The sequence below is a fragment of the Solea senegalensis genome, linkage group LG19 (assembly GCF_019176455.1).
Source record: "Solea senegalensis isolate Sse05_10M linkage group LG19, IFAPA_SoseM_1, whole genome shotgun sequence".
Taxonomy (NCBI): Eukaryota; Metazoa; Chordata; class Actinopteri; order Pleuronectiformes; family Soleidae; genus Solea; species Solea senegalensis.
The window spans coordinates 11840093-11861797 of record NC_058038.1 but is presented as its reverse complement, the minus strand read 5'-3'; the positions used below and the strand labels follow the sequence as shown (position 1 = coordinate 11861797).

The 21705-nt window shown below is 41.8% G+C and overlaps 1 protein-coding gene across 2 annotated transcripts in view; it reads right to left on the bottom strand.

The window, feature by feature from the left end:
- The window catches only part of LOC122785525 (ubiquitin carboxyl-terminal hydrolase 22-like), a 21661-nt gene extending 921 nt beyond the window's left edge, over positions 1-20740 (bottom strand). The window contains exons 1-11 of one of the 2 annotated variants that reach the window (XM_044051359.1): positions 20277-20740; positions 19379-19411; positions 9864-9996; positions 7606-7719; positions 7401-7502; positions 6052-6218; positions 4418-4577; positions 3641-3746; positions 2460-2618; positions 1080-1206; positions 255-346 (exon numbers count right to left, since the gene is read on the bottom strand). In XM_044051359.1, the coding sequence (XP_043907294.1) occupies positions 255-346; positions 1080-1206; positions 2460-2618; positions 3641-3746; positions 4418-4577; positions 6052-6218; positions 7401-7502; positions 7606-7719; positions 9864-9996; positions 19379-19411; positions 20277-20396 (1313 nt within the window). In that variant the 5' untranslated portion in view covers positions 20397-20740. The remainder of the gene's footprint in view (positions 1-254; positions 347-1079; positions 1207-2459; positions 2619-3640; positions 3747-4417; positions 4578-6051; positions 6219-7400; positions 7503-7605; positions 7720-9863; positions 9997-19378; positions 19412-20276) is intronic. The other variant, XM_044051360.1, reaches the window with a different exon arrangement.
- Between the last annotated feature and the right edge of the window lie 965 nt (positions 20741-21705).

Here is a 21705-nt window from a genome sequence, read left to right as displayed (position 1 = left end):
CACTAATAGATATTTATAGGGTGCTATTTTGGCAAATATGCAGATGAACACAATAACTGGGAGGATATTTACCAGACATATAGTGTCTAATAAGTACATTTGTCTAAATTACAATTCTAGCAGGCAAACGCAGGAGCTGCTGGATAATGAAAAACTATGCTTTCCTAGCTGGCGTCAGACAACTTTTAATACGAGGGAAGAGGAGCTGTGGTTCTAGTCAGCTGAGGGAAAGGAGAATTCATTGGGAGTCCCACCTTGATGCCATGAAAGGTGTCATGTCCAACTCTAGAGGAAAGGAAACGTACGTTGTGATCTTTCGCCGCAGTTTAGCAGAGTGCTCAAACCGCTGGAGATGGCCAAAGAAGCAGGACAGGAGAATAGCGTAGAAAGGAGGGGGGGGAAGGGGAAGACAAATGGCAAGAGAGAGGAGGGGGAGGAGGAGGAGGAGGAGTGGGGGGAGGGGTAGAAGAAACATATTTAGAAATAACAGGCATTGTTAATATACAAAATACAACACGACTTGGTAAAAAAAAAATAAAAATGAAACGTTTTCCACTCTGGCCGTCACACACTTAAGCATTTGTAACACGACAAGAATAGGCTTGGAATGATTTACGATTATCTCGTTGCAGGCTGCTCCTATGAATATCATAAATACATTACGGGCCTTTATGGTATGATAAATAAAACATGGACAGTGGCGGACAGTACGAGTCATTAGGATCATAGGTGTCCTGGGACACTGTGTGAAAAGGCTACACGGTAGGAGGAACTGCATCAACCGCTGAAGTACAAGACGGCTAAAGCACATTGAAATCTTGGATTTGATCAAATGTAAGGCTGCATGCACAGGGTAAAGAGTATAATCACTACTGCATATACACATTATGAAATACTGTAATATGGATGTAAGGATACAGGATAATGTAATCTAAGTTTCTATTTAGGAGTGACGACTGACAGAAGTAGATGTACGAAAGATAAAAGCTCAACGTTACCTCAAATACTCAAACTGTCACACGGCGACAGTTAGCGTAATGAGTGATAATTGGCAACACGTCGTCACCGGGCTGACTCACTTTGAGATGGAAACATGCTACGATGGGGAGCTTTTTCATTGTCAGCTGTTTGGTGGATTCCTGGTAACTATGGCAACCGCCACACTTGATTTTGGCACTGCTTCCTAGATGCTCGGGCCGCGTAAACCTGCAGAGAGAGGATTGGAATGAAAAGAGAAGAGGAGAAGGACGCGTGAGAGGAGAGCACATGTGGACAAAAAAAAAACCCAAACATACACAGGAAAAGAAAACGGGTTGAAAGAGAAAGACTGTTAAGCGGTTACGTTTCCCTCAGTTAGGTCACACACGTTTTTTTTTCTTTAAATATGCACACCACCACCATACATACCTATCTAGTTATACAGATCTGGCTTTAGTTACCCGGATAATACCTGTGGGTCCTAAACATGCCTGGAGTTACGGTGCAACCACGACGCATGTGAATAAACATGCTCGCATTGCCAATGTCTCCATCACCACAGCAACAACACCAAACCAGTTCTGTACCTTTAAGAGACTTGCTGCAGCAACTAGGGGTGTGTATGGAGCTGCAGTAGTAAAGAAATGTAGTAGAGTAGTCCCCCGCTCTAAATCCAACCACATCTCGTGCCTCAGTTACTTTACTAACAATTTGTATATATATATATGTATATATACATATGTATATATATATATGTATATTTATATATATATGTATATATACATATATATGTATGTATGTATGTACATATATGTATATATTTACATACATACATATACATATATACACAATGCTTAAGTTGCTGGACAGGACAGGTTTAAAAAAAAGAAAAGTTACATGGAAAGGAGGAAAGAGAGGAGGTGGGGGTGGGATGTGAGTGCTAGAGAGTGAGGGCAAGGGGAAAGGGAATTGAGTTGAGAGGGAAGGGAATGAAATAATATAGGGGGGGGGATTATTAGACAGGCGAGGTAGCAGAGGAGATACGAGAGGTCAACGCGGTTCTGCTAAAGTGGTGATGAGAGAAGAGGAGATCTGGGGATAACAGGGCTAGTGTGCATGAGCAGATGGCATATAACCTCTCATACAAGCGGAGGGATGAATTACATTTATTTGACTGTGTGGAGACATTTGAGACCCATGGCTTTGGAGATGTGGATGAAGGCATGCGGGAAAATAAGCAGAGATATCTCTGTTCCCTTCATAATGTTCAACTCACGTCACACCGAGTTTGAACACAGTTTGTTGTATTAAGCGTTAGCACAGAGAAACACAGCTACATTGTACATCAAAAGCATCTGACCTGTTCTATCATTTAGCACCATTAAATATTTTAAAATCAGGATGATGGGGGATTCATTTTAGTGTGGATTGAGTAGATTTGGGGGGAAAAGCCCCGCTGTCAGCCAAGACGTAACGTGTACCTGCGTAGGCAGTCTGTGAGTGTGGTGGACCCGGACAGGTGGCTCTCTCCATTCACTGTGCTGCCATCCCCTCCTGGGCTGAGGGGCCAGAAAGGCGTGGATGAGCCAGGCAGGTCCAGACTAATGTCCCAGAATGGATCTATCGTCGTGGAAACACCACTAGAGAAAACAAAGGGGAGTCCAATAGTGTGTGGTTATGAGTGGGGGGTGTGTGTACCACTTATAAAATGACGAAAGGATGATGACACAGATGGTAATGCGTAAGCCTAAATTCACACAGCCTCTGTAGATTCTGATCATGTTTTTGTTTAAGCCGACTGGCAGATTGAGAGTGTGCATGTGCATAATAACCACACTGTTCTTCCAGGTCCATTTGCAATTCAATGAAGTGTGGCATCAAAGGAAATGTAGCTTTACATGCAGAAAGGAATTTGTACTATTGCAGTCCGATAACTGTGATGGACTGTAGACTGGACTTCAGGTGTGTAAAGCACGTGGTACATATCACACGTACTACCTGTACAGGTGATGGGCTGTCGCGCATGCTCATAGATTAGTAATACACATTATTATGTTATGGCAAGTCATACATTTGTGACACCAAAATGGCACCATTTCGTTTATACATTGGTAAAAGGTAGTTAGCATGACTTTTTAATGAAAATTTAAATCAATCAAATTTCTGGCAAAAAGTTATACATTAGCTCTACAAAAGCAGTCCCTCACTATAGAGGCAGGTAATGTTGCACAGAGCTGGGCTCAGCTTGCCTGCTAAGTCTGGGCAAGGTGATTTGCAGTTCAGTGCAACGTACTGCTGCTAATGTGACAAGACAGCTTTAGGGGGCAGGCAATGCCTTGGTTGTGCTGCCGTCTAGACAACCCCCCCTTACAGCAGCTCCACGGGGACTGAACCTTTAAAAAAGAGCAGTGGAGAGGAGACAAACCCGTAGTTCATCCACTCCAGGACCACTGATAGTGTCCATATCAATCATTCCAGCTGCGTGAATGGACTACAGCAGCGGCAGCCAATGAGGGTTCAAGATGAATGTTTAAACAACTAGGAATGGAAATAGTAGGTCATGTGATGGACAAGTCAAGTGGGGCTTTGTAGTCGTACATTATATTTTCCTTTGCTTCTTTTAAATAAATTAAGTCATTAAGTAACAGACACACAAACTCACTGGCAAACTTGACAGGTAACATCTGATTGCAGGCCCCCAGTGAAGATTTGGTCAATGATGCAGTTACAATGGTTTGGATTGTTGGCTTTCTTCCCGTTGTCATCTCCTGTGGACAACAAACAGCAGAACACTATAAACACACATACACACACACAGACAACAAAAACAACCTCTTTAGGCCCTCTAAATGAATCTGGTCCTCTTTCTCACTTTCTCACTTTCTCACTCCCCTGCAGTGGAGCCTCTTCATATCTCTATACATCTTCTATAACCAATCAGAGTGAGCCTGTATGCGAGGGGTCAGTTTTAGTGAGTCAGCCTGTCATTGCACTGCAGCAGGGTCTATTGACATCACACACACACACACGCACCGCTTTCATGCTTGCTGTGTCCTTGGCACATGGAATTTTCAGTCTCCTCCAGTATGTTCTGCAGTGTAAGTAAGGCACTATGCACTGTGGGTAGATCGAAGGCATAACTATACAACGCAGGATCAGAGACGATGCGAGACACCGCAGTTGGGACTCTTCGTAGAGACTCTTCACTCAGTCTCTCAAAAGGCACCGTCCTTTTTTCTTTTTCTTTTTTTTTTATTTAAACGCATTACTCATTCAGCCAGTTGAATGCTCTGTAATCCTTACACAATTTAGAAAATGTGTAACTATTACAAGTCAGAATAATTATTGATCATTTGTTATAATTTGAATGCTTAAAAATGGTACAAAAAAATTAGGATAATACTGTGAGGGCTTTTGGAGTGAATTAAGTGAAGCTTACTGATGGTGTCCCCTTTGCAGTGCCTGTGTAGTACGTCCAATGCTGCGATGAGGAACTCGTGGGCATCTTGCTGCTCATAGCCAGCGAGGTGACGTGCGTGAGTCCACACCAGGTGCAGCAGCCGGAAGGGAATGTGGGGCGAACGGTGGCCCGAGTAGAACTGAGAGTGGGGGGGGGGAATAAGTTGAGGAAGGTGGAGTGAGGTGGGTGAGAAAGAGAGACGGTTAGCCTACTTTTAAATACGTTAGTAGACGCACTGTTATGCATCACGTCTCTGCTAATATAACCATAGAAGTTAAATGTTCTGTCAATCATGACGATCATCAATCGCCGCTTTCCTTTAGTCAGACAGGAATGAATTTCACCACGCCACCGAACGGCGTTGGCTCTAATGACAGCACATCCGCAGGGATCGAGGATGTTAGGTGCAAAAAGATCTGCATGTAAAGCACTGCAGAGCCTTTGAGTTGCCATGGGAATTTGAGTGAGCGACAGTCCAGGTCAGGGTCATGAGATGCAGGTATGAAAGTAACAGAACAGAGTGCAAGAGTTGGGAGGTTGCAAATGCTATAATGAAGTAAAAAAACAAAACAAAAAAACAGCGATCATTAATACCAGAGAGGGCTCTCATTTGTCAGCACATAGCTGCAGTACACACCTCACTTATTCTCACTGAAGCCTGATTTGAGCTGTGAGAGGGGGAAAATATGGCACACTGACGTCTCTTTTGAATCATGCAGACGCTACTTGTATTCGGCAGCTTGAAGGTAGTTGACAAATGAAAGACTCTACAAGATGAGGAGGAAACAATGAAGAGAGAGAGAGAAGGGAGAGGAGAACCTCACCCCTTCAAAACAGCAGAGCTGTGTGTATGTAGAGGTAGGTTAGAAATAAGCTAAAAAAAAAAAGTTGAGTTTGGGAAAAGACAAAATGTGACAGAAGAACTCAAAAAACATGTTTATGAGTGTTTCAATATTTTTTCCCCAATATAACCCAACATTTTCCGCCTCAAAACACTAACACTCGATCAATGACGACCTCTCTGGGTGAATGAGGTGTTATCTACGTCGCTGAAGAGCCAGCTGCGCCCGGGCAGGGCTCTGTATTTTTGTGAAGGGGGTGATGATTAACTCATTCTAACACCACTTGCCATCTGTGGGCTCATATACTTGGAAGTGTGAGGGTGTAAGAAGAAAAAAAACATGGCAGTGTGGGAGAAGACATTACATAATATTCAAGGGCGATGAGTTTCCCTTGCCATCAAAAAGCAAGGATTTAAAGGCTAAGGACAAAAGGTTGGGCGTCATAATTCCCAACTGGCCGATCAGGATCAATAAAAGGTGTGATTATGGCATTTGAACATTTCATTTTTATGTTACACTGTACATTGCTTTCAGGCATGCATTTTTCCCTCCTCCCTGCCTCTCTCTTTGGACTAGACAAAAGAGTGCAACAGTGACTCAGCCTTCTGCAGTGGGTTACAGCACAAGAGAACATTCTGTATTATATGGCTATTAAAAAAACCTCTAATTATTACCCAGTTGTTTCAAAATCGTATGCTTGTCTAGGTCAGAATAAACTACACAAAAAGACCCGTACAGAAAGGTCTGCGCGTGCAAATTGTGTTATCTTACCTCCTGAAAGAGCTGCGACATCTCACACACCAGACAGGAGTTTGATTGCATCTCGCACTTGTGTCTGTCAGAAAGAAAGAAGTCTCGCAGCAGTGGCGTGTGTGTTAGGGCCTGAACAATGCAGTTCATGAAACATGTGTTGCCCAGGTTTATTAACCCTCGTAAACCTGCAAGACAAGAAGAAAGGAGGTCAAGAGTGAGAAAAAAAACTCTTGGGCAGTGGGCAGAGCAGTTGACTGATTCTCAGTTTCTCTGCACTGACTGAGTTTCAGCTGTGGTCAGCCAACATATTAATAACCAATCAAATGAGAGAGAACTGCTAAATTAGTAACCAAAAGAATAACACATGTAATAAATCCAACTGGATAGACATTCAGTTAATCATTTCAATGTCAAGACTTTTATCTTTGTATTTTTTTTTTGTGCGGCTGGCTGGGCAGTTGACAATATGGTGTTGGTTGGGGTGCCAGCAAGACTGTGTCCTGGAGCACGTCCCAAAACTCTGAATGGATTCAATTAGAGTGAGAGAATTAGAGCTATAGTCCTTTAGCAATGGCCAGTAGAACAGGTGAGACACAGCAAGGTCCTGGACCTAATCCAATTGAGCATGGCTTGGTTCTGGAAGAAAGCTCTCAGTGAGAGCTTAAACACTTTTGACTGGTCCTCGGTCTACTGCCCAAACAATGCCACCAACCGAGACATTTAAAGATATGAACGTGTGAAGGATCACAGGAGACGGAGGGTACGTGGAATGGAAGAAGCTGAATCAGAGGCAGAAATGGATAAACCGTCAAAGAAAATGACGATAGAGAAAAAACACAGAAGAAACAGAAGCAAGTTCTGGGGAGCCCAAACCAGTTATTAGCATTATTATTATTATTATTGTCATTAGTATTATTAATTATTAACAACAATAATAACATAATAATAATGACAACAACAATAACAATAATAATACTAATAATAAATAATACAAATAATAATAACATTGTGTTCATTCATTCATTCAGTTATGCGCCAGAATTTTTTTTTTTTTAAACTGGTGCGCACAATGTGGAGAAACATTATTACATTTCAACAAACTAACAAGTGTTTTTTTGACACATGGGCAGTGAGTTTGATGCGCACATATCAACATCCCTGAATTGTATTCATGCATGATGTCATTCAGTATTTGAATACGTGTGTGGGGAGTGTGGGGAGACACACGTGTGATTGGATCACTCGGGAGAGATTTTGATACCAGGTCTGAAAGGGGCTGTAAAATGAGTATAGGTGCACTTGTGCCATACTCACCCCATTCAGGGATGAATAACTGCTGATTAAGATGTACACACGCATCTGCTCACCTATGGTACAGTTTGTAGTGATTTTCCTCCGCTTTGGATTGTGTCGTAATAATTCTAGCTCCCTCTTGGTCGGCTCCCATGTTGTGTATTTCTCCCCGATGCCTGTGGATACAAGGACGGATAAGTGTGACGACACCGTAATATCAGTTAGCCTAAAGTCTCGAAAGCTGCATTCATTTCTGCTACAGAAAAGAAAATTCTATACCTTGCAATTTCCAGGCTTTCCTCTGTTCCTCTTTGGCAATCTGCTCCATGTCTTTGTCGTATATGTAATCTTGACACACAAAACAATATATTCCACCATATAATAAATCTATCGCTGGAAGGAAAAAGGCGAGAAAGGGAGAAAAAAAGATTAGGAATTACAGAGGGATTTTCTTTCACACAGTGATACATGTTGGGTTTTATTTCACAGTCCAACACCGACAGGACAACTGCTTTCCCCACCTATACTTTGCGTACACTGCAATGTTCGCATCTCATCGCCAACACTGAACAATAATAAGAGATGTGAGGGAAGCAGTGATGGAATAGGTATATCTGTCTCCCACCCCCACCTGTGCTTTCAACTAACACACACCACCATCTTCCATTCTCAAACTCCACAGCAACAATACTTCAGCTCTGTTGCCGTGACAACCTATTTTTAGCTTAACTGGACATATTTTTTTTTTCTGTTTTTGGTGCTGCCCACAGATGAGAAAGTGAGCTAATGCATCATGTAGAAAACCTGACTGGTGTAGGATATGTTGTAATCACTGTTATGGGAAAGACGAGCAAATAAATAAATACTGCATAAAAAAAAAAAAACTCTGCAGAGGATGCTCTCCTCTGGACAACAGCAACTCGGTTAAGAAGAAAAAAAAGATGAGGTCACTGCGGTGCATCGTTAATGTGCAAGTTGAAGATTGAGTTGAAACCAGTAGCGATGTTGTAAACAAGTGTTTTGAATAGAAAGTCCCTGAATCCTGTTGAAAAACTCAAAATGTCACTACGTCACATTTATGGTGGCATTGCGTTTCAGGTCTCTTTTCTCCCCTTCTCTCTTATATTCTCTGTACTCGCATATAGAGGTTTTATATCAACCATATTCCCTATGAGGTTGTTCCAAATTGACATGTTTTCCTGTTGCACCGATAATAAAGCAGTGACATGTGTTACGTTACATGTGATTTGGTGCTCATTTCCACGACGTTTCCATGCTGCTTCTCTGCATTGCTAAATTTCTGATATTCTTCCTGAGGACACTGTTTACAAAAATCACCGTTCGCAAGTTAAAGACGACAAATGAGCTGCGATTTCACTCATCTTTACTTGAGCTCAAAACGGGCTCATTCACATCTGTCAACAGCTGTGTGGGTAACGGTGTGAAATACATAGAGAAATGTTCCTGCAGAGAGAAAGCCTAAGCTTGTGCTTGCAGGCTCACTTGTGACTCTTCTCTGTAAAACTGTCACTCAGTCAAATCATGCACCAAATGTGCTTATTAGTTTGTTTGTGCTATCCAGTTAGTTTTTGAAAGGGCAATGGCCAATGGGAAAACTCCAACTCAGTGATATTTGTGTTCAAATTCATAAGTGACATCACCGGCCTTCTGTGGCAGACCAGCCAAAAATGGAAACAAAATGGATTTGTCCCTCATTCGCCTTTCACTTGAGCGAGGGAAAACTGTGGAAGGAAATAATATGAAAGGAGTCCTGTGGTGTGTTGCGTTTAGGAAAGGGATGTTAAAAAAGATGTAAAACGAGCCCTGAGAAGAGAGCCTGCTGTCTAACAGTATAACAGTCAAGGGAGTTTGGATTAATTTGATAGGAGGTGCAGAAGAACAGAGTGCCAATGTCAGAGATGGTCCTGTGGAACGCTGAAAGCTAATTAACACTGTGGCTGTCCTCTTGGGGTATGTGTAACCAAACTGTTGAAATGCATTAAATCAATTAAATCAAGCCACACCACCATCTCCCCTGTTTAATTAAAGTGTTGTCATTGTCAGGGTAATATCAAAATCTTGCTCATTAGTACCTTTGCCTCATTTAGCTTAATTGGCATGTGACTCTGAAGCTAGGCTCTCTGGCAGCTATGGATTAGAAATGTCTGCTTCTCCTTTGCTGCTGGATGAAGCCGAATGTTGTAACTTAAATCCTTGACATTTGACTATCTAAGGAGCTCCCACCAGAATGACAATGTACTGTGGTTAGACTGAGGTTCGGCTTCGTGCCCGCGGAGAGAAAGATGCCCAAAGTAATGCTGTAATCCTTTGCTGATAATAGCTAATGCTGCAGTGGACCACTGGGGTGCATATGAATGTGAAGACTGATGTGATGCGTGTGAACCCAGGGCATTGGGCCGGACATATACTCTGACTCTAAAGTACGAAAACACATAATTATCTCAATACTATAAAGCAATTACTTAATTTAGATTCCTCTCATATTTATGTTGAGTGTGAACGAGCGTACGGCTTACCTAGATTGTGTCTCTTGTTCTTCGCGTGTTCGTGGATGTGTTTCTTTGTAAAACAGCCGAAAAAGACACAGTAGAGACAAGAGTGGAGTCGGTTGAGGTGGGCGCCACACATGTGACAGATACACGACTTGGCCTGTGGAGAAAAACCCAGGGGAGGATGGAGGGTTGGGGTGGGGACAAACAATTGAAGAAGAACATAAGTCAGCGTGGTGAGAAAATCCCGTGCAGCAGGAAGAGCAGTGATGTGGAGTGACACAGGCATACAGAGAGGAAGTCACCGCCACATTTGTATCTTCTAGTCAGTCAGACAACTCATTTGATGGACACCGTGGTTTGCATAAACGTAGACATGTTACAGATTTCAGAGACTGTTGACAAATTCAGTGCTACTGACTAACAACAAATTTATTTCTACACTTAATATTTTTGCTCTATAACACATGTGGGCCATGATGGGATTTAATCCTTGGCAGGCAGAATCTGCTGAACTGAAGCACTCACTCCAGCAGCAGCCGAGTACAGCACTCAGGGATGACTGAAGAAATTGCACATTAGATTGACTGACATATTTGGGGAAGGCTTACAGGAGGACACACAGATTCACAAGTCCCCCATCTTATGCACAACAATATTTTACAGCTGTGGAAATAACTTCCAGAATTTGAGCAGGTAAATGTCATCAGATATGGGAGGTGTAAAAAAGAAAAAAGAAAAGATAAAACAAACAACGTAGGAGACAAGTGAGGGCATGGTGAACAATGTTGTAAATTCAAGCAAGAAATTTGATATAGAGGTTGTGTGAGAACAAAGACATGTATGAGTTTGACTGTGTTGTTCTTGAGACAGATGTTCCAAGACAGTTTTTAAATAGTGTACTAAGTTGTGATTATTAAAAAATTTGCAATTCAGCATCAAAAAGTAGTGAATAAACTCAATGCTGTAAGTGGACAGTTCTACTGGCATGAAAACACATCAGAAGTAGTCAGTGTGTCAGCTTTGGAAGAGAGAAGAGAAACAACAGAAGGGATGAAGGGAAAAGAACAGACCCAATCACGGCCTTTCAGTGTGCAGACCTGTGGCAATGAATCAGCCACTCATGGAGAGAGGACAGAAGGGAAGAAGGTGTGAAGCAAAGGTGAAGAGATGCAAAATGAGAAAGTAACTATTGGCTGGGTAAATTTACCAGCTTTCAGTTTCTGGTGCAAGACCACTCTGTGAGAGCCTCCTACATACTAAAGCAAGAAGACATGAACTCATGAATTTAACAAAGCCGTACTGTATTGCCTCCTACTGCAACCTTTTAACAAGTAATAAAATCCCATAACCTGACACCATCTGAACAGAATTTAAGCCCATTGTACCAAAGAAATAAACGAGACTGTGCCAGCCAGTTTCACATCCTTCACTGCATCAGACATAAAACACAAGAACAATAGGACTACTACAAAACTACAACTGCTTATGTGGAGTAATGGAGTACAATTACCATTCCAGAGGATGACTCAGTCAAGGCTACAGCATTTGCATAATGCTCACTCTCTATTAGCACATATTTCATGCTATATCTTATTAAAATACCCAAAATACATAATCAACCCTTCTGTTAACATCCTGTCATTGCCAACAGGATTTGGCAGGCATACTTCGCATTACCATCCAAAATGACATCTAGATTCCAAAACTACCAGAAAGCAGAGAAATAGAGCTTTGCGCTTATACTTGTCATTACGGTAGGTTCCAGGATTTCCAAGGAACAACCGTAACTGTATCCAGTATTTGTTTCTACTGCCTGAACCTTAACTCCGAGTCTGTGCAGGTCTGGGACTGTTCATCCGTGGGTTAAAAAATGAAAATGCCTCATACAAAGCAATTTTGTGTTAAAACCTGAAGTGATACAATATTCGCACAATAATTTGCTCCCATCATGGTATGCTGCAGATGAATGTGACATGAAACACAAACTCACAGAAAGGCCTGTGTTTCGGCCAAGCATTATTAGGCATGGGATTGTGATGACATTGCAGTAGTGGGGATATTCAGGGTTTCAGACACTAAGCTCTGTTTTATTTTGCTCCTAAGTTGGCCTGTGGGACAGCCAGCACTGACTGGAGAGCAGGCAAGGCCATGACAGGAAAAGGAGCATTGACTGACTCTAAAAACAAGATATCTATATCGGACTTTGAAATGTTTAGGGCACAGCTTGTTTCCTAGACATTTGATGAGACAAGAGGAGCACAAGGGGATAGGATGAAGCAATTGTTTGTGCTTTTAGAATCAAAATTAACATTAACTAACAAAGGGTAAAACGACAGATTACATATTGTGTGGAATCACAGATGAGGTCATGTTTTCAGGAGCCTGTTTACCTAGCATTTATCCCCCTCCTCTTTCACTGCACCAGGACTCCAAGTCAAAAACAAGAAACCATGCCAATGCCACGCCTTGCCCTCATCCTCACCCTCCCCTGTCTCAACACCCCTTTAGCGGGCAGAAAATCCATTTCTGCTTCAGCACCCGTGGTTCACAGTCCATCTATTCCTCTGTGTCAGCAGTCCTACATCTCTGTGTGCCCAGGGCTTTTAATGTTCTATTAGATCAGCTATTGATCATCCACTGGCTCAGATGACTGAAACAAGTGTTGGACAGGTAGCAAGCTCATGCTCATGCTGCGCTAGGCTGCATCTCCCATCTGGGTTGTGCTCTTTGAGGCTAGTCAAGCCAGGCTCCATGACCAGGGGAATGGCCCACTAATGTATAAAGCTGCTGATTGATGGAAGAACACATGCAGAAAGGTATTAGCAGGATGAATAGATCCCCAGTACATCTTTAACACGGACATGTGATAGAACATGCTTTGTGAGTTCAGTGCGTCCGTTAGTGGCTGTCAAGGGAAAAAGTTATAAATCCTCCAATGTTTCAGATCAAGGTGCATATTTATAAATATGAATGAAGCAACAGCAATGTCTCACACCAAGCGTTTTCTCCTTCATTATTTAATCTGGCTGCAGTATTCCTCCTCCGGCATATGGGTAAATGCACTCTTATAATCAAACAGAGCCAGATATGTGATGAGCTGTAGCTGAGGATGAGAGAGACTGACAACGACAATTATGATGTGGACAAAGATCTGGCTTTAACTGAAGCAAGCTCCTGCTGCCAAAAAAACGGACTGGGGAGGGGAGAGGGTCAATAGAGATTCGAGAGCATTGCTATTAGAGCAGTGACTCACCATGCTACCTCACACTCATAAGCCTGTCCATGCCTCGAAACATACACATGCCAAACTCATACTGCCACAAAATTAACAGTGGCTGTCATACATAGTGCAAGATATAAATATACTTAAGCAGACAAATTACCTCTCCAAAAGTATGCACTCTAGGGCTGCAAAGCGCACTGATTTTTAGTCTTCTTAAATGGGAATATTTTCTGTTTTTTTGCAACATATATCAAATAAATAATAAAAACCTGAATAATTTTGGTGAGTGGACAAAACAAGACAGATGAGAACATCATCATTTGCAGGGTTCGAACGACATTTTTTGGGACAAAATAATTCATCAAAAAAATAATAATATTTAGCGATTTTTGAAAATAATCCTCAATAATATGCTTTTTTTGTGAAAATGTATTGCTACCGTATCCAAATGTGTCAAGTGGAGTTTGGCCTCGTACTTTTACACAATGTTATATGGACATAAAATTCAGCCGCATATTCTTAGCAGCAGATGGTGCATCTTCTTAGGCAGGTAAGCTGTGTTTGTTTCTTGATATACAGAGATCAGAGGGTATAAGGAAAAATAAGCAGCATAAGTATTATATCAAAAAATCATGTGCCGGTACTAAACTGCTGAGAACCACCGGAGTGGAAATCAGCTGTACCTCGAAAAGTTAAAATAAAACAAGGCAGACAGTCGTATCACACAACAATCGCAACAAGCCAACATCTATTTAAAGCTACAAGATGTAGACTGGCCAAAGCTTATAAAAAAAGATGAATAAAAAAAACATTGACAAAAAATTACAGCACGAGGACAGTTCATGCAAACAGATTGCACGTTTGTTTGCTTGCACAGATGGTTAACAGTCTAGCCCGAGCTTAACAAAAGGCTGTGTGATCATTTGTCAAACCCTGCAACCACACTCCTCCACTGAAAGCACACACACACAGAATAAGGACACTGCATGTGACTGACACCCACAGCACAGAGCTTCTGACTCGTCCTTTGGGGACTTACATCTCAGATCACATGTTGATTTCTCATTTTTCTAATGGCGCAAACCAGTCCACAACTAGAACATTATCCGCACGAAAATCAATACGCAATTCCTGCAGAAAAGAGGTGCTGTTAGTGCATTCAAATATCAGTTTAACGCCACAATCTTCACCTTTTCACAAGCCCTTTTTTCACCTAGTCCTCGTCCCTAGAAAAGCTGTCATTTGGGTTCAAGGTTCTAACAATAGGGAACAATTGAATGTCCGCACTAGAGGAGATTGATTGCCTCCTGGTTTTGGGCTTGGTCAACCCCTGGAGAGTGACTGACAGCTCATTAGCCAGATGGCAATACTAAAGGAGGGCTGGGCAGCAGCCTCATTGGCTGGCCCATGCCATGACCAGCATGCTTTGGAACAGTGATGTCTTCCCAGAAGCTTTTTAAACAACAGTTTAATGAGTCAAATTATTGAATCTGGATAAGGGAGTGGCAAAGAAGAGAGATGGTCACTGAGAAGGAGACATGAATGGGGATTGAACTTGTCTGAAGGGGAGCTGAGATGAGAATATTACAACAGACTCACAAAGCATCCTACTTCTTAGGCCAATGTAGGGAATGGTGGTATAAACAGTATGCGGTGCAAACAATATAAATTTGGCCACGCTAGAGATTTTCATTATACCGGCCAAGCGCAATAACACATGTCGATGACGTCATCGTCAAAACAAAAGGTGCAAGTCGAATAAGGCTACAGCCTGGAGCTTTTGGCCACCCCTCGTCTCATGCCTGGGGTGTGTACAACAACAAGTTCACAGGGTCAATAATACGAATTCATTCAAGATGGTCATTTCAAAACATTTAAACTCTCAAAATAAATCATTTGTTGGCAAATACTAGACCATCGCTGGTTACAAGATGCACCAGGATGGCTGTTAGTAGCTCTTTTTATGTTTGTTTATTTTCATGCGAGTATGGGGTATTTTATTCCATGACATGGGATAAAAATGGGAAACAGCTTTTGCATGTGCTGCTTGCTTTACACCCTCATAATTATACCTTCTTTGAAGACCTCAGGTAAAGGCAAAGTCAGGACTATGAAAATTATACTTTTGTATTTCTTGGCTATTTGCAATAAATAGAACGGACGATAAAAATGACATTCAATGCTGAGGCACCCCTCTATAACAAGACATGTATCCAGAGTATCCCCCTTAACTGAGGTAAATCCAGGCAGTTCCTCCTCAGTTCAATTCTTTATGTTCTGCATTTTGTTCACACTTCACATGGAAATTGTACTGTATCCTGTAGTATGTGTGTGTACACTGGCACATATACACAAGATAAGCAGCAGTGCCATGAGACGGAAGGTAAAGGAGGCAAGCTTTTATTTTGAAAATTGGAAGCTCGGGGCGTGGACTCTCGGTACCGAGCGAGATGGCACGAGACGAGTGGTTCCAGGCTGCAGCCTTACACTCTTGAAAGGTGCAAAGTTTTTTAATGGCTGAGAATAGGGAGTGCGTGGGAATTTGAGAACTCAGTTTTTTTCTTTGGTCGCACTGGGGCACCTAACATTTCAGTTTCTCCATACATTAATCAAAGCATAGCGAGAAAATCCTCGTTCTTTTCCCCAATGTGTGTGTGTGTGCGCACTCGCGTGAGCAAGGTGAACGTTCATTACCAAGAATATTTCACAATATATACCGTCACCACACAAGATGTTTCAAATTATACCACAGTATATACCGCCCAGAGAGCCTTAGTCCGATGCCTTCTCCAGGATTTCTCCCACAGGGAAGAATGCTAAAGCCTAGTTAGAGACCAGGCTCTCAGGGAATGGCAAATAAACTGCTTGGAAGGCACAGCCCACCACTGTGGTCAGAAACTGGGAGGCAATGACATGCTATAAGGATATTGCAAGGTGACACAGCAAGCCTATGATGTCTATGGGAGGAGGTTGTAGACTTTGTGCCATTTGTTTAGTCTGAGTCACTGAGCCAAAGTGACGGATAGACCAAAAGCCACTTTATACAAGTCCGGTGAGTACACACAGATATGGAAGACATTAGCCTGGATGAACGCCAAAACGTTCAGACTGACATTACCAAGTGCTGTCTATGAGGCATGAGAGATTGTTGGCATGGCTATACATTTAAAATGATCCACAAATGGAGGGACACAAACCTCTGTAAACAGAAAATTATATTTCAGTGTTCCAGTTTAACATTGCAGAGAATGCTTTGTGTAATTTCAAAAGTACATGTAGCATTTTTACACAACTTTAACGGGATAATCAAAAGGCAAAAAGAATGCTGTACGAGGTTTGCAAGTAGGAAGAGGCAGAAGCAAGTGAAAGGAGGGAGGAGAAGCGTGGGAGTGAGCACAGAATAGGAACAAGTGAAGGGTGTGAAGAGACTGGGGGAATAGATCCTGATGCTCCAAACGTATGCTGATGAGTCAAGGAGCAGGCCTGTGATGTTATGGAGACTGATCTGACAAAGAGACCTGCTTGCAGCCCAGGAACAAGCCACTCTCTGGGATGGACTGTGCCTCGGGTCATTGAGTGTGTATTTGAATGTAAAGTGGGAGAAAAGAGTGACAGACATGTGTCATCCTTGAAAGATATCAATTTTCCTACCTCCCAATTTCCCAGCAATATCTAGGTGGGAAAGGATTTCTCTCTCATCTACCCTCACCACAAGCAGAAATCAGGTTTGAACTTGTGGGAAAGAGGGGGCTATGATTCCTCTGATCATATGTGATTCATCAAAACTAGGAGATAAAAAAGATGAGTTCAGTCAGCTCTCTAATCACAACCCTTACCCCTTTTATCAAAGTGACAGCAAATTCTTCAAAGCAGTTATGGCTGTAAAAATCTGCCAACCCCACCCTCTCTGCTTTCATCTCATCCAATTTCCACTCATCCTAACGTAATAGCTCTGGTTTTACTGCACGGCACATTCCTTCATCATGCCAGTGTTTTTCTAGACACAGAGCCTTCTCTTACAGATACTAAATTGTGTCCATCCTACTCAATGGAGCAGCACATACAATAAATAACCATGACCTTCATGAATATTCACACCATTCCTCCACTGTTCCAGCCATTCACATAGTATAAATTATGAATATCATCCAGCACTGGGGCCATAACAGAGGAATAAATTCAACAGTTAAAAGCAAGGGCAGGTATGTACCAGGCACCTGTGTCTACATCCGTCTGTACAAATCTGCTGAAAGGTAATTGACAATCTGGTGAATCGTGAAGAGAGGAAAAATCAGAAACATGTTCAAACAAAAGCAAACTGGGGCTTACAGTACATGCCATATTCAAACAATCAACCTCCAAATTGACTGAATATTACATCTCAGTAATATTAGCCTAAGAAACAAAGAAAGGACGCAGAAAACTGGAAAGGGAAGTTGATCAGAATAACAGTTCCTCTTCCGAAATGGAGCCAGTTTTGTGACTTGACACAAACTGACAGTTAATATTGGTTGTAGTAGCTTCTCAGGCTGCATGACATGAACATCAGAACATTTCTACTAACTGCCAGTCTTTGGCATGAAGTGCATTAGTAGAATACAGGCATAGAAACACAAGTGTATTTGTCTGAAATAAATTCCCATCAACACCAAAGGGAAAACATTATTACATAAGTGTTAATGCTTGTCATCTCCCTTAGTGAGACATCTTTAATACACTTGCATTCAAGTGTTTTCTCCTTAGAGCCTGTGTGTCATAGGTAATTAAAGGATGATTAAGGTATTTTTACTTTATGCACAGAAGACAATTAAGCCATGTTTATGCAAAAGACCTAAAGGGATCACAAAATGAATGTTTAATACTGGTGTACATTTCATCAAGGACTGGTCTGTCAAAAATAATTACTATGCTATTGTCTACCAATAAAAGGTAAGTGAACCTAAGCCAGAATGAGCCACAATGCTGGGTGTGGCATTAATATGGCCCCTCTTTACCCATGTGGGTTTTAAATTGCATGTGCAGAACAGGTGACCAATTTTTCAAAAATAATCCTGCACATCACCTCGGATGAAGGTGATAGCCTGCAGGGACACTGCTGAGGAGAAAAGAAAAGGAGGGAAATAAAAACATGAGGGGAAAGAACATAATGTAAAAACCACAAATATCCCTCAGTGAATAAAAGGTGGTGTCTTTCAAAACCTGCAGAAGACACTATGTACCACTAGAGCAGCACCACACCTGTTCCGTGTGTCAGATTAGTTATTTGGTAGGAAGCTCAGTGAAGGGAGTATGAGGCACGAGATTAATACTCCCTTATGGACATCCTGGAGGGCAATGAGGCAGTGGGAAGCCAATGTTAACATTATTTTCCCTCTACAACAGTCACCTGAACCATCAATGTCTGGATACATATGGGCAGAGCCAAACCACTAATGCACACGTCAACAGATGTTAGACATCTGTCTCATAACAAAAATCATATGCAAAGCTGAGAGGATTGCGCTCATAAGCAAAACTGCATTTTAAACACAAATTGACAGATAACTCAGCCTGACATATCATTACTAGCTTTGCCTTGACATAGACAAAGAGACACACAGACAAAACAATGATAAAGAGTAGCTGGTTGTGAAAGATATTTTCAGTGCGGTGTTGGGACGATAAAGGTTTCCAAGCCTGACACCAAAATGCAACTACCAGCTGACTGTGAAGCAACTTATTTGGAGGAGGATGAGCAGAACACTATGGGTCAAAATGAACTGAGCATCATAAAGTACCACAAACCAATTGTATAACCATGACAGACAGGCTCAGCTCCTGTTGATTGCAGCACTGTGAGGTACAGTGTGTGGGAAATAGTTAAAAATAGACCATCTGTCTCAACTTTTGTTCATGCTGCAATGTCACCCATTGCGCTGATAACCTTTTCTCATATTATTTTCAGATAAACTCTTGCTCTTAAACTTGGATGTACTAAAGTGCCAAACGCACTATGCAAAGAGCACCACGCTCAAACCAAAGTATGTCACTACAACACTCACTACACAAAAGGGTCAATGACCATCTTGCATTGGCTATTTGTTTTGCTTTACCTTCCCACCAGGTAGCCATACTAGGTATACTATGTCTCAGAGCAAACTATGAGGCTATATTCTTCCACTACACAGGTTTTCATCTAAAATTTTGTCAATTTAATGAAAGGGATTGAGGCATACAGGTAGGTAAGCAAGAGGAGACAGAAAGCAAGCCAGTTTTGTACATCTGAACTACCTATAGTATGTCAGTTAAGATGAGGAGGTAATAGTTATCAACTCACCAGCTCTGTCCATCCTGCATCACTCTGACGCACCTATTATAGCACAACGACATAAAAATGTATGACATGTATAAGAGAAGCACGTATACTTTATAACAAACAAGCAACCTATACACAGTTGCAAATTAACCTCCTAGATTGTTTTTCCCCTGTCAAAAATTAATATCATGGCACAAACAAATCGAGTTTAAGTTGACAAAAGGAAGTCAAGGGGTGGGAAATTGAGAGAAACGGCAAGGCAGTCCGGTGATGACCTCACTGTAGAGAGCTATTCAGAGCTGTGTAGGCCGATCAGGTGTGGGATGAGCTCAAATGGAAGTAGGCAATAAAAGTAATGATTTGACGTCCCAGCATGCAAACTCATAAACAACTGACCACTGTTAGAAAAGACACAGACCAGGGGCGAACCGCTATAGCCTGAGCACCTAGTGTGTGCGTGTGTGAACAGACACAATGGGTCCATTTGATGTGGTAATGCTAGCCCCATGAACACAACTCCTCTTAAAAGACAACTTTAGCCATCCAAATTACTGATCATCTTCTACCAAACGGAGTCGCTCAGCTACTCCACGCAGTTGACCCACTACAAAATATTAAATAGAGGTTAATTTAGCGACTTAGGGTAAATTGAGTGTTGGTGTTAACATCGCAAAGAAGTCTCCTCGGCACTCAAGGTAGATTCCTGCTAAGCTAACTTACCGGTTACAACCTAACTAGCTAGCCCTGGGACTAGCAACATGACTGCTGCAGAAGTAGTTTCAGTAAAAGAGTAGTTCTGTACAACCCCGCTGAGTGATTCAGTTTCATGTGGGACACCAGTTACACCCAGCTTCTGTGATTGTTAAACACCATTTCACTTTTGCGTGTGTATCTAACGTTGCAGTTCCTGTGTTTTTACCTTGCGTCTCCTGGTCTCAGCAGTACCACTCCAAACAAAGCATTGGTATATGACTCGAAGGTTTTGTTTCCAATTATCCACCTTATAAGCGTTCACATGGGAGCACCCGGCCGGACTCATGACAGACAAAACATTCAGTTTGGATTGTTTTAGGTGACAATGAAACGTCTCCTGGTTGGTTCACTGAGCTAGCTAGCACGAACTGTCTGTCCAGAAATGGTTTCCGTTTGGAAATGGGACAATCGGTGTAGTATCCAAAAAATCTCCTTGGGCATCTGACAACACGCTCTTAGATTACCTAGCCAGTAATCCAATAGAAATATCACTTCACTAAAAATGTATGTTCCCTTTGCAGTTTTGACAGTTGCCTGCTCATTTAAGGTTGGCTCTACTTCCACTCTCACGGTTAGTTAGCTTTCTTTCTCTAGTTAGCCTGCTAACACTCAACTACAGCTTCACAATGCCCGCCCAGCGTACACCGTGATTTGCTAACACAAAGAGGTGACGTCACTACGTCGATGTTGGAGCACTTTGGGTTTGCTTGGTTTGTGTTCCGATGAGTCCCGCGTGAGTGACTGTTGGACTTCAAGCGCGGCGTGCATCGACGACTGTGTCTTGGCAAAACACCGCCCGTCCAGTCTGTTCTGGAATATATAATCGATCCGAAACTTAACATCAATGTTATTGTGAATGGTGCAAAGATTATTTTTTTCCCCTTTTAAAATCTGGCGTGTTGTCGACAAAAAAACTGTTTTTTACTGCTTTTACATTATTTAATATTTAATTTTTTATATATTATGTAAGGATGTCCTTTCTCTATTGGATGCAAGTACTTAATATGTCCGTTTTGGTTTAAATACATTTGGCAGGTCATGTGGTATCAAAAGTGCTTGAAGTACATGTTTTAATGTAAATATAATAAAACATCTTCCGTGCTTATTTGATTGTATAATTAGTCAAACTTCAATATTATTGTACCTTCGATGAAAGCCTGCCACCTGGTGGTTGTATGGTGTACACAGTACATACGGTAACTGTCAAAATTAGACCAATAAAACCGTCAGCTGAGCATTTGAATAGATGACAGCATGAATAGGGAGCATGCTAATGAAATTAAGACCTATTTTCATTATTTTCATTAGACTTATTTGACATTACTCGTTGGGAACCCAGTCTTCACGATCATTGGTGATAAGATTTCCTCAGCACTGGTCTGATTATTACAACTCTGCATGAATAATAATGCCACACCAATGTTAAAAAATATGTTTTACTTAAGTTTTCATTCTTTTGCTGACTGCAAAGAGCAATTTTTCCCAGAGAAAACCCACACACCCATGGCGAGAACATGCTAACTCCATTCTTGCTGCAAGAGTGCTAACCATTACACCAACCATGTGGCCCAAGAGGGAGACCTGGAGCAGATATA